The sequence below is a fragment of the Neomonachus schauinslandi genome, chromosome 11 (genome assembly GCF_002201575.2).
Source record: "Neomonachus schauinslandi chromosome 11, ASM220157v2, whole genome shotgun sequence".
Classification (NCBI taxonomy): Eukaryota; Metazoa; Chordata; class Mammalia; order Carnivora; family Phocidae; genus Neomonachus; species Neomonachus schauinslandi.
The window spans coordinates 53,879,282-53,903,450 of record NC_058413.1 but is presented as its reverse complement, the minus strand read 5'-3'; the positions used below and the strand labels follow the sequence as shown (position 1 = coordinate 53,903,450).

General features: G+C 47.0%; 1 protein-coding gene and 1 pseudogene across 1 annotated transcript; both read right to left on the bottom strand.

The window, feature by feature from the left end:
- Positions 1-4,769: 4,769 nt before the first annotated feature.
- On the bottom strand, positions 4,770-18,952 carry DNAJB13 (DnaJ heat shock protein family (Hsp40) member B13). Its single transcript, XM_021704673.1, has 8 exons — positions 18,885-18,952; positions 12,563-12,666; positions 11,362-11,523; positions 8,833-8,990; positions 7,688-7,801; positions 6,679-6,792; positions 5,745-5,821; positions 4,770-5,127 (listed from the first exon to the last, which is right to left on the bottom strand). The coding sequence occupies exons 1-8, from the start codon at positions 18,950-18,952 to the stop codon at positions 4,974-4,976; spliced, it is 951 nt and encodes a 316-aa protein (XP_021560348.1). The 3' UTR covers positions 4,770-4,973.
- On the bottom strand, positions 15,380-16,255 carry LOC110593340 (annotated as a pseudogene).
- Positions 18,953-24,169: the final 5,217 nt, after the last annotated feature.

Below are 24,169 nucleotides of genomic sequence, written 5' to 3'. Positions count from 1 at the left end.
TTTGCACCAGAGGAAACGGTCAATTTGTTGCCCTAAGCATGTCTGTCAGCTGATCATTCACCAGTCTTGTGTCCCAGATACTAGGATGGACACAAGGCCACCAGATTTCATCATGGTTCTGGGCATGATCCTGGGACAGTGAAGAGCTGGGGGAGGTGGCAGAAACCACTGGACAGTGTATCAGTAGGCTACTAAATTACTCAGTAATTTAGTAACCGGTCCTCACAGCCTATAAAATGAATATATGACAAGCCCTGCTTTGCCTGCCAGATGAGGTAGCACTGAAGATCACTGAGGTAATAGAAATCTCATAAAGGTCTTTCATCCGGCCTAAGACCACGTTTCCTTCAGAACCTCGCCATGAGGAAGAGGCTAGAGGCAGGCTTTCCTGCTGGCCTAGAGGAGACCTGGGGTCCTGGAGTTTCACAATACCAGCCCCACGCTCCCTCACCCACTTGCTCTCAGCACCACCACTCCTCCACCTAGGCCATGCCCCAGGACAGAGTCCGCTTCACTCATCTGGTTTCCACAAGGCCTGCAAGATCGGGATTGTAATCTTTGCTATAAGAAACAGGCTCAGAGGCGAAGTGATTTGCCCAAGGGCACATGCCTGAGGTGTATCTGACTCCAAGGCCCACATTCCTTAAGGACTGCAGAGGTGCTTTCAAGAACCCTGGTCCAGATTCCACATCTCAAGGTCGGCTCCTGATGTGTTCTCCCTGATGGTTTTTAAATGGCTGACTGGTGCTACTGAGTCCCCATTTAAGAAAAAACCTTAAGCTTAAGAGTACTTTGAATGGGGGAATCCAATATGGACAATATGGTGGCCTTTTCTGGTACCTCTGAAGTCCATTAACGTGGCCACCAACTCTCAGAAGCTTGGACCTATCCAAGCTCAAACCCAGACTCGAAAGACAGAAGAGTTGCATGCCACACTGTTGCTGACTGATGGAAGGCAGGTTGGGGAGGTAGGTGTGGTCTGCATGGACCCAACTTGGCCTGGAGGCCATATTAGCAGCAATCCTGGAACCACGATACCTAAGCAGTGAGTTCACTAAGCACATTCACACCAATGGCCCCATCCTCACAAGCAGCCTGTGGGGGGGAGGGGGGGCGGGGTATGACATCCAGGAAGTCCATAGCAGGGCCAGGAGTAGAACCCAGTTCGCCTGCCTCCCACACCATCCTGCCTAGAGGCAGCCCAGGACTCACAGCATAGATGAGAATTGAGACTGGTGAGGAAGAAACCCAAGCCGTTTCCAGCGCTGTGTCCTTTGTGCTGCCTCTAAGCAGGATGAGTCTGGGAGTGGCCTTCAAGTCTCTGATGACATCTTTGCCCTGTGTAACCTTGACAACTGTTTTCTTCTCTGTGCTTCCTGTCTACAATATGACCACATCACACTCTAGAGACTGCCCCTGCTAAAGATTTTATGTCATGAGAAATCAGAGCAGAATGGGGACCCACGGGCTCTGTCCCACTCTATCAAGGTGAGAGCACACAGGCTCTGAACCCTCAAGGACCAGGTCATACAAAACCAGGACAAGGAGACAGTATTGACTGCCAGGGACCTGATCTGTATGGACATAAGTAAGATGTTGGAACTAGAGTTCAGAACAATGATTATATAAAGACACTAGCTGGGCTAGAAAAAAAAGCGTAGAAGACACTAAACCCAGAAGGAGAAGAGAATCAATAAAGTTTAGAGCCAAAATCAATGAAATAGAAACCAAAAGAATAGTAGAACAGATTAACAAAACTAGGAGCTCTTTGAAAGAATAAGATTGATAAAGCCCTGGCCAGGCTTATCAAAAAGAAAAGAGAAAGGACCCAAATAAAATCATGAATGAAAGAGGAGAGATCACAATGAACACGGAAGAAATACAATTATAAGACCACAGTATGAGCAAGTATATGTCAACAAATTAAACAATCTAGAAGAAATGGAGGCATTCTTAGAGATGTATAAACTACCAAAACTGAACCAGGAAGAAATAGAAAACCTGAACAGACCCATAACCAGCAAGGAAATTGATGCAGTCATCAAAAATCACCCCACAAACAAAAGTCTAGGGCCGGATGGCTTCCCAGGGGAATTCTACTAAACATTTAAAGAAGAATTAATACCTATCCTTTGAAGCTGTTTCAAAGAATAGAAATGGAAGGAAAACTTCCAAACTTCCTATGAGGCCAGCATTACCTTGATCCCAAAACCAAAGACCCAACCAAAAAAGAATTACAGACCAATATCCCTGAAGAACATGGATGCAAAAGTTCTCACCAAAATACTAACCAATAGGATTCAACAGTACATTACAAGGATTATTCAGCACGACCAAGTGGAATTTGTTCCTGGGCTGCAAGAGTGGCTCAACATCTGCAAATCAATCAATGTGATACACTACATTAAAAAAAGAAAGGAAAAGAACCATATGATCCTCTCAATAGATGCAGAAAAAGCGTTTGACAAAGTACAGCATCCTTTCTTGACTAAAACTCTTCACACTGAAGGGATAGAGGGAACATGCCTCAATATCATAAAAACCATCTATGAAAAACCCACAGCAAATATCATTCTCAATGGGGAAAAACTGAGACCTTTTTCCCTAAAGTCAGGTACACGGCAGGGATGTCCACTCTGACCACTGCTGCTCAACATAGTACTAGAAGTCCTAGACTCAGCAATCAGACAATAACAACAACAACAACAAAAATAAAAGGTATCTGAATCAGGAAAGAAGAAGTCAAACTCCCACTCTTTGCAGATGACATGATACTCTATGTGGAAAACCCAAAAGACTCCACCCCCAAATTGCTAGAACTCATATAGGAATTCAGCAAAGTGGCAGGATACAAAATCAATGCACGGAAATCAGTTGCATTTCTATACATGAACAATGAAACAGAAGAAAGAGAAATTAAGGAGTCGATTCTATTTATAATTGCGCCAAAAACCATAAGATACCTAGGAATAAATAAATAAATAAAATAAACAACCAAAGAGGCAAAGGATCTGTACTCAGAAAACTATTGAACACTCATGAAATAAATTGAGGAAGACACAAAGAAATGGAAAAACGTTCCATGCTCATGGATGGAAGAACAAATATTGTTAAAATGTCTATGCTACCTAGAGCAATCTATACATACAGAGCAATCCCTATCAAAATACCATTGACTTTTTTCACAGAACTGCAACAAATAATCCTAAAATTTGTATAGAACCAGAAAAGACCCTGAATAGCCAAAGGAATGTTGAAAAAGAAAACCAAAGTTGGTGGCATCACAATTCCGGACTTCAAGCTCTATTACAAAGCTGTCATCATCAAGACAGTATGGTACTGGCACAAAAACAGACACATAGATCAATGGAACAGAACAGAGAGCCCAGAAATGGACCCTCATCTCTATGGTCAACTAATCTTCGACAAAGCAGGAAAGAATATCCAATGGAAAAAGGACAGTCTCTTCAACAAATGGTGTTGGGAAGATTGGACAGCCACATGCAGAAGATTGAAACTAGACCATTTCCTTACACAGCGCAGCAACATTTGTGACCTCGGCTATAGCGACTTCTTACTAGACACATCTCCCAAGGCAAGGGAAACAAAGGCAAAAATGAACTATTGGGACTTAATCAAGATAAAAGGCTTTTGCAGAGCCAAGGAAACAGTCAACAAAACCAAAAGACAACCGACAGAATGGGAGAAGATATTTGCAAATGTCTTATCAGATAAAAGGATAGTATCCCAAATCTATAAAGAACTTATCAAACTCAACACCCAAAGAACAAATAATCCAGTCAGGATATGGGCAGAAGACATGAACAGACATTTCTCCAAAGAAGACATCCAAATGGCCAACAGACACATGAAAAAATGCTCAACATCACTCAGCATCAGGGAAATACAAATCAAAATACAAGATACCACTTCATACTGTCAGAATGGCTAAAACTAACAAGTCAGGAAATGACAGATGTTGGTGAGGATGTGGAGAAAGGGGAACCCTCTTAGGCTGTTGGTGGGAATGCAAGCTGGTGCAGCCACTCTGGAAAACAGTATGGAGGTTCCTCAAAGTTAAAAAAAGAGCTACCCAACAACCCAGCAATTACACTACTGGGTATTTACCGCAAAGATACAAATGTAGTGATCCGAAGGGGCACCTGCACCCCAATGTTTATAGTAGCAATGTCCACAATAACCAAACTATGGAAAGAGCCTAGATGTCCATCGACAGATGAATGGATAAAGAAGATGTGGTATATATACACAATGGAATACTATTCAGCCATCAAAAAATGAAATCTTGCCATTTGCAACGACGTGGATGGAACTGGAGAGTATTATGCTAAGCAAAGTAAGTCAATCAGAGAAAGACAATTATCATATGATCTCACTCATATGTGGCATTTAAGAAGCAAAACAGAGGATCATAGGGGAAGAGAAGAAGAAAAAAGACAAAATCAGAGAGGGAGAACAACCATAAGAGACTCTTAATATAGGAAACAAACTGAGAGTTGCTGGAGGGGAGGGAATGGGGGGATAGGGAAACTGGGTGATGGACATTAAGGAGGGCACGTGATGTAATGAGCACTGGGTATTATATAAGACTGATCTTATATCACTTAATCACTGACCTCTACCTCTGAAACCAATAACACATTATATGTTAATTAATGAATTAAAAAAAAAGGTTTTAGGCTTCCCAGGTTTTAGGCTTCCTGGGCCCTGCCCTTCCCTCTGCTCCACAAGAAGAGATATATGAAGCTCCTCTCCCTCCAACACAGTCTTCTGGGTGCAACTGGAAGATAGGAAATAAATCTTTATTGTGTCAGTTTAAAAGAATGCCATCCCATGCCATCCCATCCTCACATCACATCTGTGCAGCAGGCTGGCTCCCTTGCACATCCTGAGGCAGGAATGGGATAAGGTCCAGGTAGCCTTCTCCCGTGCTCCAGCCCCCAGCCCACCAGTTATGTCAGCAATGCCTGGCGCAGCATCTGCTTCTTTTGGGGTGTGAGGCGGGTGGGGAACTGGATGTCAAAGAAGATGAAGAGATCTCCCTTCTTAGTGGGGTCCTCAGGTAGTGGCATCCCCTCACCTGGCACCTTCTTGAAATACTTGGGACTGAGACGGGAGGATGAAAGAAGGGAAATTATCACCCTCCCTCCCCGTCCCCCCACCCCCCATAGCACTTTGACAGATCCCATGCTGCCCCTGCTCACATAACCTCAGGCATGGGGCAGTCGGTACCGCTTTCCACCAGGTGGCCCTTTTCAGACACAACAGGGTGGTGGTGGGGGGACTGGCTTGTTCAGACAGCCTGCCCCCTGAGAACCCATTTACACTGAGTATCTATTTAATAGAGGGTTCCAGAACTAGAGGTTCCACCCTGAGTTGGGGTGGGGGTTGCTGAGCTACTGAGTAAAGCTTCCCATGCAGAGGGCCTTTCCTGTAAAGGACTTAAGGGATACAACTCAGAACACTAATGAGAGGTTCAGGAGGAGGAAGGCAACCAAGACTGCCAACACAGGAGGTGGGAGGGCCCTCTGGGCTCTATATTGGCCTCGTGCAAGTTAGAAAAAGGCACTCCATTTACCAGGTGAATGCAGTTGGCCAGAGGTGGGGCTGGATATCAGTCCTCTCTGGTGGGGACTGAACTGCACCAGGCTGCCCAGTGTGCCACTACCCTCCAAGGCCCAGCCAGCCTTTCTGCCGACCGGGGCCCAAGCAGATGCACTCACTGGACAATGTCATTGATGGGGATGTTGAGCAGACGATCATCCAGGGTCTTCACCTCCACGGTGCAGCAGGTCAGAGCCTAGGGGACGTGAGGGCCAAAGGTGCGAGTAGGGGAGGTCACCATGGCCATTCTGTTTAGAAGGCACTTTCAGAGCTTATTCAGTGCCAGGCCCTGAGCTCCACCTCAAGGAGACAAAAGGCTGTTCAAGGACTCACAGGAGAGCAAGCCAGGCAACTACCTGTTCTCAGGAGCTCAGTCTGGTAACTAAGATTGATGATGATATGTTTTGATAGAGGGAAGTAAAAGGGTCTGCGAGAGCCAAAGAGAGACCCCAAAACCATTTTGGAGTGGGACAGGAGGGCTGCACAGTGGTGGTAGCAGTTGATCAGGGTGAGAAGGAGCTTAGGTAGACAAGGTGGATATACAGCATTCCATGCAGAGGGCCAAGCACAAACAAGAGTATGGAGGTGTGAAAAATGCACCCAATGGACAGGAGTTGGAGTGCAGGGAAAGAGATCCGCAGGGGCAGAGTGTGGAGGGCCCTGAATGCCATATGAGATGCTGAGACAGGCCTGCGGCACAGTCCAATGAGTACAGGGAAGAGCCTAGAGGAAATGCTTGGAAGGGAGGCCGGAGAGCTGCCAAAGGGCTGCTAGGCAGATGCAGGTGCCCACACCCACACTGTGGGGATGAACAGAAGGAGACCAGGTGGCAGGATTGACTGAGTGACTGCCTGCAGGTGGGGTGGGGGAGGGAAGGAAAAGTCTAGGCTGGTGCTATTCCTTACATGGAGGGGCCCTGAAGACAGCCACAAAGATTCTATGTGCACTCATCACGTTCTGAAGGCCTGCCCCACACAGTGGGGGGAGTGAAGAGTGCGGCCAGCTTGCTCACTCTCATCTGCCCACCTCTACTCCTCCACTTTGCCCACTCACCTTGCCCAAGAGAATGGGGTTCACAAAAAGGAGGTTGTCATTCTCCCTGCGGAAGCGAGGGTGTAGCTTCTCCTTTACGATGAAGATGATGTCGGCTGGGATAATGTTGGGGCCCTGGGCAGAGGAGGCCAAGTGTTGACAAGGACTAATTGGCTGTGTGCCACTGGCCAAGTTCCTGCCTCCATGTCTTCAACAAGAGATTAAACTAGGTTTTCTGGAAGGACCTTTACATTTGGTTCCATATCCCCTCCTCTGAGAAGCTTACTTGAGTGAATCCAGCCCCCCCCCCAAAACACTACTTTTCCTCTATTGAGCATGCCCAAAAGGATTCACTCAGCTGGAGGGGGACAGAGCTTCCTCAGGTGGTGGGCAAAACGCTGAGCTGCAAGTTTTGTTTTGTTTTTTTAACTTTTTTATTGTTATGTTAATCCCCATACATTACATCATTAGTTTTAGATGTAGTGTTCCATGATTCGTTGTTTGTGCATAACACCCAGTGCTCCATGCAGAACGTGCCCTCCTCAATACCCACCACCGGGCTAACCCATCCTCCCACCCCCCTCCCCTCTAGAACCCTCAGTTTGTTTCTCAGAGTCCATCGTCTCTCATGGTTTGTCTTGAGCTGCAAGTTTTGAAGACAACTTTCTGCAAGCCTCTGTCCTGCCAAGCATCATTAAGTCACCAAAACTCTGCTAAAGTCTCTTCTGGAAGAGCTCTTGCGCTCTTGCCCTGGGCAAATCCCTTCCCTCTCTGGTCCTCAGTTTCCTATTCTGCAAAATGGGGAAAAGCCCTGGGCTATCCACTCACAAAGGTATGGTGAGGCTCTGTCGCTTGAAAGGGACTTTGGGGATCATCTCACCCACTCTGCAGACTGGTCTCCCTACCAGACTAGGGCTCACAGGGCAGGAGAAAACATTGCCTCCTTCCCCTTCAGTCTTCCCACCCCATGAGCAAACCCAGGTGACTGAGACCAACTAGGACTGACCCTAGTCAGTTCCCTCCTTCTCACCTGGTCCCCTTCCTTCTCAAAGGTGATCCGTGTGCCCTGCCTCCAACCGGGTTTCACATCAATTGTGAGAATCTTGTCCTTGATGGTAGAGGAGTACCCATCCTCGTTCAGCACCTGCAGCCAGATAGCAGGGGGGGAGGTTTGCTGGGGCTTTCCCGGCTGGCCTCTTCACATGAGAAAGATGTTACAGGGGTTCATTCCTCTAGCAACAGGGAGAACCTTCCCGGAGCCATTCCCACTCTCACCCCATTCACTGGAACCAAGGACTTATAATTCCAGGATGACAGACTATGTCATGGGGCTGGGGCCTGAGATGCCAAGTGGTCACCATGAGTTGATCAAGCCCCCAACTCCAGCCCTAGAAATCACGTGGCCCTGGCCACTAACAAATGCATAGTGAACACATACCCAGGTCCTCTCCCAACCCAGAGGCTCTGGCTCTGAGGCTCTGGCAGGTCTCTTAATCATGAAGGGAGAAAGACCACAGAGGTCAGCATATCTGAGCATTCCCTATTATGTCATCCATCCATTCCCCAACCAATCACATGCTCAGATGGGTGCCATCTGTGGAAAGCCTGGCCATAGTTGGCATCTCCTCTTCTGGGTGAAGGTGTTAGGAGGACTTGCTCGTGTGCCTACCATAGGGCTGGGCCATGGGACAGGGCCAACCCAAAAACTGCACCCTGAGGCCCTGGAGGTCTTCAGTCAGACTCTTTGGGGACTGTCCCGCAGCCCACCCTCCATGCCCACACTGTTTCTTCTTACTCATGAGGCTTACACACTGATGAAGCCCTGGGGGTATGGTCTGGTAATGTCCAGAGGGCAGAATTCACAAGAGACTCTACCTATTCAGAGCCCAACTTCCCACAGGGATGGGGCTGAACTGAGAAGAAAGGGAAGACTCTGTCCCACTTAGGAACACTGGAGAGGAGATTCCTGCACTAGGAAAGAATGGGGCTAATACCTTCAATTGTCCCTTCCAACTTCAGATTCTAGAATTCTATTATCCTAGGTCTCCAAATCTGAGATTTCATGATTCCATCAGAGACCATACCTGAGGTCTCCAGTGAGGATAGGGAGGAGGTTACTTATAAGATTGGAGGGGATAGGTAGTGGCTCCCAATAGGAGCAAGCCAAGTACTCACCCTTCGGGAGATCTTAATTTTCTTGGTGCAGCCAAAGAATAAGTCCTCCAGGGATAGGTAGAGGTCTCGTTCGATTGGGGGGTCCTGTTTCTTGACCCCTCGGCCCCGGAGCCCTCCAAAGTTCAAATCTACCTCACTTCCTTCTGCATCAAAAAACTCTGCAGGAGGTGGGGAGAGGAGAGGAGTAAGAGAGGCTGTTTCCAGGGACTTGCATGCATAGACACCTCCACACACACCTCTTCAGTCCCCAGTATCCCATTCCTACCTTGCAGACTCAGATTGTTAGGCCAGGCCAAAAAGTTGTCCTCAATTGCAGATCCAATGACTATCATTCCTTGCCCCTTCCCACTGCTTCATCCCCCTGTTTGGATATTCCCACACTTCCTGACTCCCTTCCCCCTAAGCTTGGGGAAATACCCCTCAAGGCTGGCTGCCTCAGAAGAGAGAGGAGTGCCCTCTGGTGGTGGCTCCTGGTATGCCAGAAATGACTCTGGCTGTTAGCTTGCTGCTGGGAGGGTCATATGCATCCTAGACCTTCCTACCCTTCCCCAGGTTCCCCTCTCCCTCACTGTCCAGCCCAGCCTAAGACCACTAGAGACCCCAGACTCAAGTTTCTATGAAGTCAGCAGCTGACAAGGGGCTGGGGCAGGGGTGGTTCCTAACAAATTTGAGAGTTCACCAAACTCTTTTTTTTTCCCTCAATCTCTTTTCTCCCTGCCTAGCTCTACACCTGTAACCCCTCTTGCTGCCCTGCCCTTCCATCCCAGTGCAAAGAGCCCTTGTCTCTCGAAGTTGAGTTGTCTCTATGTAGTTGTTTGGTTTCAGTTTTTCTGTCCGTGGGATGGAGTAAGAATGCCTGATCTGCCTTCTACCATTAGGATTAAATAAGATGATGAAGAAGAGCCAAATGTTGCTGAGAGCTAACTACGCATCAGGGACTGGTTTCAGCTCTTCACACTATTCTCTCACTGGGCAGAGACCAAGGAAAATGCTCACAGTCCCACAGTCCACCTGAGCCCAGGACAATTTGACTCTAGAACCTGCGCCCTGAACCACTACGCTTATTGCTACATGTGAAACCCTTCGTAAATTTTGTGAAGTCCGGGGTTGCTATCATAATTAAGATTTTTTGTACTCTACCTCTTACGGTTAGTGCCAGGAATGAACATCACAGGCTAGAAGGGTGCAATGACTTGAGGCTAGGGAGGGCGAGTCCCCACTGTAATGTGTGCCCCGCTGTGAGGTGATAACTAATCGAGAGGCCTGCGCATTACCTGGTCGCCTCTTGTATTACTGAATTCATTTGTTCACCCTGCACCTATGGTGCACCAGACACCCCAGTAGCCAGGTCACAGGAAGGCCTAGTCCCTCGGCCCTGCAGGGAGACGGGACACGAGGACCCCTAGGGTGAAGCACTGAGGCAGTGTAGCTTCTGAGTGCTGCCCGAGGGACCCCAAACCCTGTAGGCGATGCCCCATAAGTTCTGGGTTGGCTCCTCTGAGCTACCTCTTTTCCATGCACGTGTCCCTGGGAGAGACAGGTCCATTGTATGCTTTCAGTCTGCAAAGCCCATGTTCATGATGGCTTTATAAAGCCCATTATCTCATTTGATAATGACGGGTGAGGAATGGACTAGTACAGCCATTTAACCGTAAGGAAGCTGAGGTTTCAGAGCGGTGAAGAGATCTGCCCAGAGTCACACAGCTCATAAGTGGCAGTGCGTGGATTTGAAACAGGCCTGACCTCAAGTCCCCTGCTTTGTCCAATCACACATGGAGCTTATGAACTCAGCTTCCTCTAGCAGACCGGTGAAGGCAATGCAGGGTGGGAGGGGTCTCTGAGGTAGACAGGCAGTGAGCTGTAGCTCACTTCTTTTTAACATGGAGAAAAGGAAGAGAGAACTTCTGAAATGCAGAAAGGCATTATATCCAGGGGAAGGGGCTGCAGGGGGACAGGACAGGCAGTGACACCAAGCCTCTCTGAGTCACATAACTGGAGCCAGGAAGACAGGTCTGAGGGTTAACTGTCCTTGCAAGATGACCCTGAGCCTCAGAAATCAGCTCTTTGTCAATTTGTTGGGATGTGGGATTATTCACCCATCCATCCATGTACACATCTGACTAACACACCCCCATACAATGAAACCTGATGCAGCTATTAAAATGAATGAAGTAGATCTGTATATAATACAATATATAATAAGATCATCTCCAAGCTATACTAAGCAAAAAAAATCAGTGTGTACAATATGGTCCTATTTCCTTAATTAGATAAAAGGCTTATGTAAAGATAAATATATGCTCATAAATGCACAGAACATTTCTGGAAGGATACACAAACTGTTAACAGTAAGTGGCTGCTTCTGGAGAAGGAAGAAAGGAATTTATTTCTTCTTTAATACAATTTTTTTTCTTACCATGCACTGTATCTATTTCTTAAAGTAAACAAAACAAAAGAATTTGAAGAAAAGAAACCTTTTACAGCTCTGTCCTTTCCCAGTCAGGCAAGTGGGTAGGTGGGGTCTCTTACCACCAAAGGGGTTGTCTCCTCCGAAGAACTCATGGAAAACCTTTTCAGGGTTGCCGTGGAAGACGTAACCAGTTGTCCATGGGGTCTGGGATCCAAACTCCAGAGGAATCCCGCCCTTCAGGCCCTCCTCTCCAAACTTGTCATAGATGCCTCTCTTCACAGCTGTGGACATGTGGCACCTTGAGGAGGGGGCCAGTCTTGGGGACTAAGATAGCTGCTGGGCTGGGAAGCAGGTGGACACAGGGTGGAGAGAAAGGGGCAAAAGCAACCTTTTTCTAAAGTGTCTGTTGTCTGGCATTCTTTGGAGGGAGACCCTAAAAGTTAGGTGTGTAATCTCATTTTGGGTGCATCTAAGTATGGTCCTATAGCCAGGAGGAGAACCGAGTTAGGTGGAGACTTGCTGGGGGCGGTAGGGGAGGGCTGGAGGAGGGATCTAGAGATTAAGGGTCAGGCTACTCTCCTGGAATTTGGCTAAACTCATCATCACAGCTACTGTTTTCTCTGGGGCAGGTAGAATCCTAGTACCTTGAAATTCTAGAATCTAAGAATTCTAGAGCTGCGAAATTCTAGAGCTTTGAAATCCTATAGTCTAAGGACTCTAAAGTCCTGAAAACTTGGGACTAAAGAAACCTTTGTGATCTGGCCATTCTTCTGCACAGGATCTGTGATTAGTCTCCAGGACAAGCCTTCAGGGACATCCATGCAGGTACTGCCCAGGGCAGAAATGGGGAATCACTTTCTACACTCTTGGTTTCAGGAGATTTCTGAATTACCAGCCTCTCTCTGCCCCTTTATAGATATGCTGTCCTTGGGGAATTGGAGATGTAGCTACTTGGCAGTCTGGGAAGAGTAACTGGGCATACGCCTCAGCCTCACCTTCCTCCCTTGGCAGCAAGCATCTCACTGTGTGCATCCCTGCAGGGCACAGGGGTTGGGGGGGCTGTGGGAGACCTGCCCCAGGTCCTGCCCCACTGAGACTGGCTGAGCGGATCAGCTTAATCCAAGGGCTCTCCACACCACGTCAACCTTACCTTGTGACTACTGAGAGAGGCAATTCTTCATGCTGTTTTCTTTCTAAGTTTGTTCAGACACTAGGCAGGGAAGAGGAATGCTTCCTCTCTGTTGGGCCCCCTCAGAAAGCCCAACACCCAGAGACCTAAGGAATAGAGCGAGGGCAGAGGAGATGCGTGGAGTCACTCACGGTCGCTCAGCACATCATAGGCCTCTGCTATTTGCCTGAATGTCTCTGCTGAGGATGGCTCACTGGACTTGAGTGGGTGGTTCTTAAGGGCCAGTTTCCGGTACCTAGAAGGGGGAGGATTCATACACGTTATAGCAGCTGACACGGGCCTGAGGCGCAGATCATGGCTCGGAGCTGGCTCTGCTGTCCACTGCTCTGATGTTCCCAGCTATAAAATCAGGGCTGTGGTGGCCAAGGCGGCACATTGCTCAGATGCCCTCGAAGAGAACCCAGTGGGGAGAGCACGTAGTTGCCCACCCTGGGTGTTTGTGCTGCGGCTACACTTTCTCAGGCTGCTCCAGCCAGTGCCCAAAGCATGGTGGGGACGTTAGTGCTGGTGCATCCCCGTAGGACACAAGACCCCTCCAACCTGCAACCTCTGCCTCAGGTCTCCTGTTGATCGGCCCGGCTGAGCTTTTCCTCCAGACCACTCTGCAGCCCTCCCCAGCCAGCTCCCGGGCCACAGGTATCACACCTGCCCTGGGGTCCCAAGGCCCCCGCCGCACACTCCTGCTCCCCCTTCACCCTCACACGTGTTTCCAAATTTCTTGCACATCTAATCCTGTCTTGATGTCCGAACTGACACCTAGGCTTCTTGGGAAGATCGGGTAAAATAAGGCGTCAAAGGGCCAGGTACAGAGAGGCACTCAGCACATGTCAGGCCCTCTTACTGTCTCCTGCTTCTGTGCTCATTCCTTTCCCGGCTTCCGTAGCTATCCAGTCCCACCACTCACCAAAGTGTGGGAGATAGGGAGGATAACCACAGGGGACAGTGCTGTAGCCCAAGGCCAGGAGCCCTGAGGGACCCTGACCACCCCTGAGCCTATAGGAGTGAGGCGAGGGAGAAGTTAACGAAATCCCACAGGAGAGTGTGTGGCCGGGGGCCCTTGGCAGGAGTTGTCATCTGCAGTTAAGGAACATAGCCAACCTGAAGGGCCCTCAGAGGAAGGGAGCTGGGTATAAATACCCCAGCCCCACTCTCCTCTCCTCCCTCCCGATCACCTGCCTTGGGCTCTCTTTAGCCAGATGCATCAGCAAGTCTGAGGGCCAGGGTGCCTATTGATGCAGTTCAGAGGGCCCAGCTTCCAGCGCAGAGAGTAGGGTGCAGAAGGGTGGGGAGTGGGTCTGGAGGAGCCAAAAGAGGGCATCAGTGCAGCCCCCTGAGTGGCTCAGTACAAATCTGACCGCATGTCAGAGTGCTGTGGGTCAGAGTGCAGCTCCTCGGCCCGGCTCACATCTTCTAAGCTGGTGACCCCTTCTGCTCCTTCTCTTCGCACTCCACACACTATCTGTACGCAAGCTCATCTGTCCTGAGGCTTTGAGTACCACTCACTCGCTGACCACTCCCAAATCTCTGAAACCAGGCCACTGAGCTTCAGACTTCTGTATCCAGCTGCCATCTTGGTATCTCCTCTCCAATGTCCCACAGGCCCCACAAACTCAATGAGCCCAAATACAAACACATTTTCACTCCCCATTTTTTTGCCCACTTTCCCAGGCACTGCAGCCAAAAAGCTGAGCATTATCAACTCCCAGGTTCTTTGTCCTCTCCACCCCCAGCCCACCCGTCACCAAGGCACATCAGCTTTCCTTTCTCCCCAATGTTCTCTTCTTGCCTCTTCATCCCTACAACTATTGCAGAACCATGGCTTCTTGTTTCTAGTGTTCCCCCTTTCCAGGCCTTTCAGTGTGCTGTCCCCTGACCAAGTCACTCTCCGGCCTAAATCCTCCACTGGTTGGTTCCCCTTTGTCTTCAGCATAAAATCCAAATCTAAGATTCAAGCCTCTTCTTCTCTCTCTGGCCTTCTCACTCACTGCTCTCCCTCCCCACTCCCATGACCTCTCCTGACCTTCTGACCAGGCTCCAAACTCCCCACACCGCATTGCTCATGTCTTTGACATTCTATTCCCTTCACCTGTAACACTCACCCCTCTCCAGTCCCTCCCATCTCCCACTGGCACGTTTTCATTCATCTTTCAACACGCAGCTCAGGGGTCAACACCTCCAGGATGCCTTCCCTAACAGCAGCCTCCATTCTGGGTTAGACTCCCCTTCCCGCATCCCCAGTGCCTTCGATCCCTCAACTTAGCACTCGGTGCTCCAACTGTTTATTGACTGGCTTGTCTCTCCCACTAGCGTGAGTTCCTTGAGTTGCTATGTCTAGTTCTGTCGCTGATGCCTAGCACTGAGCAGCAGGGAGTAAATGAATGACCCAAACTGTCCCACAAGGCAGCCCATCTCACTGCTCTGACTCTAAGGCAACATTTCAGGCCCCCGGAGGCCTTACAGAGAGTATCTGTTTTGTCTACCTTTGGAGACTTGAAGACAATTGTCATGACCTCCCTGAGGCTTTGAAACCAGCCCTTCTCAGGTACAAAGGTCAAAGTCAGTTATGGGGAGAACTGCAAGTAAATTCTATCAGTGAGTAAAAGTAAGTAGGTTTGAGAAGAGTTCCATTTTCATATAAACTTGAGTGGTTGTCAGATTTGCCTGGCAGTGCCATCACTGTTTTCCGGAGTGGGCAAGATGGCGTGGAGGCACACCTCAGATGCAGCGGCCTAGACCGAGTGAGAGATACTGAGAAGGTAAACAGCTAGGCAATTAGGAATCATCGTGGTGCTTTTCTTCATTATATACATTCAGCATTTGAGGGGGGAGGTCAAAATCTAGGTACTCCTGTATGGGACTCATCTCTTAAAGCTGTTACAAGAGAGAAGAGTTAAGAGCCATTGTTTGAAATACATGCGGTTCTTTAAACCACTTTTTTTTTTTGAGCTTTTATATTTGAGTTTATTCTTCATTTAACTTTTAAAACACTACTATAGTTGAATATTAAAACAAAAACAATAGCAAGTAGTGAGCTATGATTATAGTCCTTCACTCATTCACTACTGCATATAAAATGCCAGCAGTGTTATTCACTGGCCCCATTAAGAGGTCTGACACTGAACACCACCCCTGGGATAATGTTCATCATCCTCATAGGCTTCCCCATTATAACGGCGCCATCCTTCCTGATTTGGATCAAAGTCCACCGGTTCTACCTGGTCCATTTCATCAGTCTCTTCTACTTCCTTCCTCTCAGGCAGGAGTTTTTCCAGCAAAGAGAGTTTATCAGGAGAGAGAAAGCCATTCTCAGGAAAGTTTACCTTAAATTCAATGATTAGGCGACCCTTCTCATATGGTCTATGATATATTGGCATGCCTTCATTTAGCACACACTTGATATCTCCATGCTTGACAATGTGACCTGGATGAGAGGTGATGACGATGGTTCGGTTGTCAAGAGTAGATATTGGCTTTTGCAAGCCGCACCACACTTCAAACAGTTGTATGTCCATACACATGTAAAGGTCTTCTCACCGAGTAAAAACAGCACGGTTCTTCTGATCTAAAACAAGGTTCCAGTCCTGGTTCTTGGTCTCCTTCACCATGGAATGTTATCTTCTGGCCATCCTTCATACCTTTGTCAATATGAACTTCTAGAATCTACTTCTCTTGAACTATCTTCCTTCCATTGCAGCTTTTACATCTATCTTTAAGACTGATCCGTTCCCCATGGTCCTGGCGCTCCATGCACACAGATTGAATTTGCTGAACCATTCCAGGTCCTATCTGATGAATTCTTATTTGCATTCCAGTACCTCAGCAATTGGGACAACATTTGGCTCCTTTCTTACCACCTCGGCCTTCACATTTATTGCAAATCACATTCTTTTGCAGAGCTAGTTTTTTCTTGTTGCACCATTATATAAATCTTCTAAGGTTACTGAGAGCTGATGCACAACATTTTTACCTCTCCTTTCTCTCTGCATCCTTCCTCCTCCTCCTCCAAAAAACGTATCAAAGATGTCCATGGGGGAGCCAAAACCACCACCAGCTCCACCTTCTTTAATTGCCTGTTCTCCTTTGTCATATAATTCCCTTTTCTTTGCATCAGAGAGTACTTCTAAGCTTGAGAAATCTGTTTAAACTTCTCTCCTTCATTTGGATTCTTATCAGGGTGGTACTTCAAGGCCAGTTTCCTGTAGGCCTTTTTCAATTCCTCTTGGGTGGCATTGGGTTTGATCCCCAAAACATCATAGTAAAGTGGTTTCTTTCACCATTTTCTACAGCCAGTGAGAGGGCTGAGGCCGGTGTTGGGGAGCGGGAAGGAGCTTGTTGCTGGGCACAGCTTGGGCAGCTGCCGCTCCTCCGAATCTCACCGAGCATTCTGGAAAGTTCCCTTAATCACTCTTTATATGACACGGTTTTTGCTGCAAATGATTGCTAGGCATTTCATGTTCATTATCTCATATAATCCCATGTCAATACCACAACAACCCTTATAATTATTATTTTTAAAAGAATTTATTTATTTGAGAGAGAGTGAGAGAGCACAAGCGGGGGGAGCGGCAGAGGGAGAGGGAGAAGCAGACTCCCCGCTGAGCAGGGAGCCCAATGTGGGGCTCAATCCCAGGACCCTGGGATCATGACCTGAGCCGAGACAGACGCTCAACCCACTGAGCCACCCAGGTGTCCCAACCCTTATAATAATTATTTTAGAGATGGAAAAACTGAGGCTCAGAGAGGTTAATTTGTCCATGTCACACAGCTAGCAGATAGGGGAACCTGGATTCAGACCTGGGTCTTCCCAGTATTTAACTTTGGCTTATCTTTCTGCACTCTAACTCCTTGTGACCTCTCCTCAGATGGCTCCCACAGGCCAAGGAGATGCTCTGAACAGTGGGTGACATCACATGCTGTCCTGAATTGTTCTGTAATTGTCTCATGAGTTTGTGTCTTGTTTCTCCAGCCACATTGTAGACTCTCTCCACTTAACCCCACATAAATGCCCTATAGAACCTGGCCCACAGTAGGCCTGGTGTCTGGATACTGGTTCTGCCATTTACTAGGCACATGGCCTTGGGATAAAAACCGTACCTACCTCTCAGGGTTGTTGTGAAGACTAAATGAAATAATGATGGAAGGTTCTCAGAACAGAATTTGTACGTTCAAGAAATGTATCACTACCCAACCTTAACTGACTGTATTATCACAGATTCCTCCCTTTTTCTTTACCTTCCAATGATCCCATTAATAGCTAAGTCCATTCTCTCTCCTCTCTCCAGCACACTGTTCTGCTTCAAGTTTCATCTTTTTTCTTTTTTTTTTTAAGATTTTATTTATTTATTTGCAAGAGAGTGAATGAGTGAGAGCGAGAGCATACAAGCAAGGAGAGGGGCAGAGGGAGAGGGAGAAGCAGGCTCCCCCCTGAGCAGAGAGCCTGACGTGGGGCTCGATCCCAGGACCCTGGGATCATGACCTAAGCCGAAGGCAGACGCTTAACCAACTAAGACACCCAGGTGCCCCTAAGCTTCATCTTCTGCCTTGATTATCACGACAGCCTCTGAAGGGGTCTCTCTCCTTCTAAAATAAGCTTCCACAGCACTCTGTACTTCCTCTTCTGTAACACTCATCACACTTATGACTTACTCAACATCTGTATTCATCAACAAAATTAAGCTGTGTATCTGCCTGATTCATGATTATATCTCCAGCTGCTACCACTGCACCTAACCATAGGGTAGGCACTCAATAAATATTCATCAAAAAAACACATCTTTTTTTTTTGAGAGAGAGAGAGAGAGCATGTGTCCGAGCAGAGTGGGGGGGTGGGAAGCAGAGGGAAAGGGAGAGAGAGAATCATAAGCAGGCTTGGAGCCCAGTGTGGAGCTTGGACGCGGGGATCAATCTCATGACCCCGAGATCATGACCCGAGCCGAAATCAAGTCAGAAGCTTAACCGACTGAGCCACACAGGTGCCCCCCAAAAACACATTTTTTCAGAAAAATGTGCTGATTTCTGTCCTAGACTTTCTTGGAAATGGACCACAAAGTCCCCAGGACCTGATCAAAGTATTGAGAAATGCAGTTCAACATCAAAAACTCATCTGATGGCCAGAATAAAATTTGAAACACATCCATCTGGTCAGGTCACTCTCCTTTTCTCAATCTTTTGGTTCTCCACAATCAGAATAAAGTTCAAATGTCTCCTTTGTCCCTATTTTTATTGCTAGAAAAACCAGGATACCCAGGAGGGGAGACAGGGCATAGGGGGTAAAGGATAATGGATTGGGAACTCTGACCCAGCCCAAACCCATGCTATAGGTATGCAAGAAGCAAGAGAAGGAACAAGGTTTACCTTGCCTGCCCTAAGCTGTTCAAGAAAGCTCAATTTGGAAGAGAGAAAGGTGGGGACTTCCTGGCACACCCCTAAAGGCTCACTCCCGCCTCAACTTACGCCTTCTTGATCTGGGCATCCTCTGAATTGCGAGTGATCTGGAGCACCGAGTAATAATCCTGGCCCATGGCTGGCTGGCAAGGCACTCAGTCGTTGTATAAACCCAACTTGAAGGAGGGCTGTTAGTCTGCATTCTCTGGTTGCTCCTGACAACCGCACAGGGGCACTCTGGGAGTGGTAGTCCTTCCTGCCTAAGCAAACCACCGCTCAGTTCCGCCTCACAGAAGAGCCAATAGAAGAATTAGAAGAATAGGGGCTGATTCTGTGACCCTGATAAAGGTCACTCAACTCAGAAACTCTCAACTCAGTTTTTCAGAACGGGGGCGCCTGGGTGGGACAGTCGGTTGAGGGTCCGACTCTTGGTTTCAGCTCAGGTCATGATCTCAGGGTCGGGAGATTGAGCCCCACTGGGACTCCAGGTTCAGTGCGGAGTCAGAGTTGGCTTGAGACTCTTTCTCCCTGTCGCTCTGCCCCTCCACCCTCCCAACACTCTCTCTCTCAAAAATAAATAAAATCTTAAAAAAAAAAAAACTTTTCAGAACAAATGCATTTAGCTGACTTTTTAAAAATTTGTTTTAAATTTTAGAATAGTTTTAGATTTTCAGAAAAGTTGGGAAGACAGTATAGAATTCCCATATACCCCACACCCAGTTTCCTGTATTATTAATGGCTTACATGAGTCAGGTATATTTGTCACAAATAACAACCAATATTGATACATCAAGGGTTTTTTTTAATGTTCAATTTAGTGATATTTATTATTAAGTTTTATTTTAATTCCAGTATAGCTAACATGCAGTGTTATATAAGTTTCAGGTGTACAATACAGTGATTCAACAATTCCATACATCACCTGGTGCTTATCACAATTAAGTGTACTCCTTAACCCCCATCACCTGTTTCACCCATCCCTCCACCCACCTCCCCTTTGGTAACCATCAGTTTATTCTCTATAGTTGTTGATTATTTCCTCCAGATACATCATTTATAGTGGAAGTACATACTTTATTCAGATTTCCTAGTTTTTAACTAATGTCTTTTTTTCTATTCCAGGATCCCAACCAGGATACCACATTACATTTAGTTGTCATGTTTCCTTAGGCTTCTCCTGGCTAAAACTGTTTCTCAAACTTTTCTTGTTTTTTGATGACTCTGATAGTTTAAGGAGGACTGGTCACGTATTTTGTACAATCTCTCAATGGGATTTGTTTGATGTTTTTCCTTACGATTAGACTGAGGTTAGGGGCTTCTGGAAGGAAGACCACGGAGGTGAAATGCCATTCTCATTCCATCATATCAACATGACATCACTGGTAATGTTGACCTTCACCTGCTGAGGTAGGTGTTTTTCAGGTTTCTCTCCACTGTAAGGTTACTTTTGTTTCCTCCTTTCTGGATTGTACTCCTTGGAAGGAAGTCATCTCATGGCCCACCCTTAAAAATTGGGGAATTCTGCTCTACCTCCTTGAGGGCAGAAGCGCCCTGTTTTCCACATCCCACATCCAATCAGTCACTAAGCTTGGTCCATTTTACCTCTTAGGCACCTCTCAAGCCTCTTCCTCCTCAGAGCCATGGTCTTGCTTTGGCTTTCATCTTTCAGCAAAGCCACTCCAACTTCTCACTTTCCTGCCCACCTTGCCTCTACCCTGCAAAGACCATACTCCACAGTGCCCAAAGTGAATCCAAACTGCTGACCCTGGCACACAGGCATTCAGTGATCTGCTCCTGCCCTACCTACCCTAATCTCTCACCCCAGGGCACACCAACCCCCACTGCTCCTTGCTTCTCAGACGCTTGAGCATGAAAAAGCATGCTTGCAATTGCTCCAACTAACCATTCTCTCATTCACCTCCGGGGCTACCTCTCCTCAAACCCTCCAGACTACACACACCACTGACCCTGGCTTTGACCAAGCTAACCCTTATTTTGTTTTTCTTATTAAGAAGTTTGTATGCACAAAAAAGCAGCATTAGAACATTCCTTATTGAAAGAATGTTGCCCCTGTGTGCCCCTCTCTGTTTAGTATTCTTTTGTTTTTATTTATTGTTTCACTACTATGCATCTCCTGTGGTGTACTTCTGTGCTTGTAAATATTTAACCAGCTCACCAGAAGGAAAAAAATAGCCCTGATTTGTAGCATTTGCCAGTTTCTCCCAACCTGTTACAACCAGCTCCAACACACTACTGCATGTATTCCGAACATATTTGTTTTCATGGTTTTGAACTTTATATAAATGGAATCAGTTATGCAAATGGTATGTATTTGTGTGTGTGACTTATTTGCACAGAGGCTGTATAGCATTCTCTGTTGATGCTGAACATGTGGGTATGTGCATCAACTTTGCAAGGTAATGTCAGTTTTCTGATGTGGTTATTCTAAATTACGATGGCAAAACAGCAGTGTCTGAGAGATCCCTTTTGCTTTACATCCTCACCAATTCTTGATGTCAAGTTCTTAATTTTCTTTTAAAGTACATGTATACATGTATACATATACACATATACGTGTGTGTGTGTGTGTGTACGTATTTTAAGTAGACTCCATGCCCAACGTGGGGCTTGAACTCACAACCCTGAGATCAAGAATTGCATGCTCTACCCACCGAACCAGCCAGGCACCACTGATGTCAAATTTTTTTTTATAACTTTTTTTTTTTTTGAGATTTATTTATTCCTAAGAGACAGAGAGAGAGAGGCAGAGGGAGAAGCAGGCTCCCTACTGAGCAGGGAGCCCAATGCGGGACTCGATCCCAGGACCCTCAGATCATGACCTGAGCCGAAGGCAGATGCTTAACCGACTGAGCCACCAGGCGCCCCTCTTTTGACCATTTTTCTACTGGGCTCTGTGTGTGTGTGTGTGTGTGTGTGTGTGTGTGTGTGTGAGAGAGAGAGAGAGACTCTTCATGTTTTATATTTCTTTGTTGAAAATATATAAAATACAAACCCCTTTCACTTTGGAGCTTGTGTTTTTACCATTTTTTTTTAATGGGGTAGAACTTACCAATCTTTTCCTTTTTGGTTATACTTTTTGTGTCTAGTTTAAGAAATATTCTCTGTAGAGGGTCATAAAGATCTTCACCTATATTTTCTTGAGAGTCCATTTCACTCTTAAGCCTAATCCACCTAGAACTTTTTTTTTTATATGGTACAAGGTAGCATCATTTTCTTTTTTTTTTTTTTTTTTTAAAGATTTTATTTATTTATTTATTTGAGAGAGAGAAAGAGCACAAGAGCGGGGAGCAGGAGAGGGAGAAGCAGACTCCCTGCTAAGCAGGGAGCCCGATGCGGGACTCGATCCCGGGACTCCAGGATCGTGACCTGAGCCGAAGGCAGTCGCTTAACCAACTGAGCCACCCAGGCGCCCTCATTTTCTTATTTTTGATATCCTATTGTCCCAGAACCATTTATTTAACAGTCCTTTGTTTCCCTACCAATCTGTATTGACTGCTGTGTTACATATAAAGTTTCCATATATGCATGGGTTTTTATCTGGACTACTGTTCCACTGGTCTTTCCCTGCCAATGCCACACTGTAACCCTTCCTTTTCTCCTCCTCCTCCTTCTTCAGGAGCATCTTTTCTAAGTACTACTCCTTTATTCCTCTCAAATGTAAATTATTTCTTTTTTTTTTTTTAAGATTTTATTTATTGGGCGCCTGCGTGGCTCAGTTGGTTAAGCGACTGCCTTCGGCTCAGGTCAGGGATCCTGGAGTCCCGGAATCGAGTCCCGCATCGGGCTCCCTGCTAGGCAGGGAGTCTGCTTCTCCTTCTGACCTTCCCCCCTCTCATGCTCTCTCTATCTCATTCTCTCTCTCAAATACATAAATAAATAAAATCTTTTAAAAAAATAAAGATTTATTTACTTGACAGAGACAGATAGCAAGAGCAGGAACACAAGCAGGGGGAGTGGGAAAGGGAGAAGCAGGCTTCCCACCGAGCAGGGAGCCCGATGTAGGACTTATCCCAGGACCCTGGGATCATGACCTGAGCCCAAGGCAGACGCTTAATGACTGAGCTACCCAGGCGCCCTGTAAATGTGTTCTTTTTTTTTTTTTTTAAAGATTTTATTTATTTATTTGAGACAGAGAGAATGAGAGACAGAGAGCACGAGAGGGAAGAGGGTCAGAGGGAGAAGCAGACTCCCTGCTGAGCAGGGAGCCCGATGCGGGACTCGATCCCGGGACTCCAGGATCATGACCTGAGCCAAAGGCAGTCGCTTAACCAACTGAGCCACCCAGGCGCCCTAAATGTGTTCTTAAGAAAGGATCTAGGGGCACCTGGATGGCTCAGTGGGTTAAATGTCTGACTCTTGATTTCGGCTCAGGTTTTGATCTTGGGATCCTGAGATCGAGCCCTGAATTGGGCTCCACCCTGGACATGGAGCCTGCTTAAGATTCTCTCTCTCTCGGGGTACCTGGGTGGTCCAGTCAGTTAAGTGTCCAACTCTTGGTTTTGGCTCAGATCGTGATCTCAGGTGGTGAGATTGAGCCCCGAGTTGGGCTTGAAACTTGAATTTTTCTCTCCCTCTCCCTCCCCACCCCCCGTCTAAAATAAATAAATACATCTTAAAAAAAAAAGATTATCTCTCTCCCCCTCTCCCTCCCTCCCCTCTTAAAAAAAAAAGAGAGAGAGAGAAAAGAAAGGATCTAATGTCAGTCAGATGGGGAAAGAAGAGGGCTACATTTTAAACCTCATCTCTGTGAATGAAAACGCTGGGTCCCTTGATGGCATTTCAGATACTAGTGACTGAGATATTTAAGAACTTTCCTGGATCCTCTGAAACCACACTATTATAGAGGAAGACCTGCTTTAAAGTCACTATTTTATATTATTTGAGGCCTACTTTAGGTATATTTGGAGGAGTTAAAACACACTTCTGGAGTTGGGCCAAATGACAGAGAACTCAATTAGAGCTAAGAAGTAAACTGCAGGTTTGGGGTAAGTTGAGTGGTCAGCCAGGAAAACCAGCCCTACCTGGGGCCGATGGAACCCTCTTTGGCTGTCCTGGGCACAGAGAGAAGCCGGCTGAGCCTCTGGAGTGGACTATGATGGACGTGGTTGAGTATTTCACTGAGGCTGGCTTCCCCGAGCAGGCAACAGCTTTTCAAGAGCAGGAAATCAATGACCAGTCTTTACTGCTCATGCAGCGCACTGATATGCTGACTGGCCTGTCCATCCACCTGGGCACTACATCAACGTGCTGCAGCAAGGCCACTTTGAGGACCCCGATGGCTTTCTAGGCTGAGCGCCCAGCCTTCCCCCCTGCCCCAACCCATTCCAGCCCCC

Coding starts and splice junctions, on each gene's coding strand:
- DNAJB13 (XM_021704673.1), bottom strand. CDS start 18,952: ATGGGCCAGGATTATTACTCGGTGCTCCAGATCACTCGCAATTCAGAG. Junction 11,524..12,562: donor CTATGATGTGCTGAGCGACC/GTGAGTGACTCC, acceptor ACATGTCCACAG/CTGTGAAGAGAGGCATCTAT. Junction 6,793..7,687: donor TTGAGAAGGAAGGGGACCAG/GTGAGAAGGAGG, acceptor TCCTCTGCCCAG/GGCCCCAACATTATCCCAGC.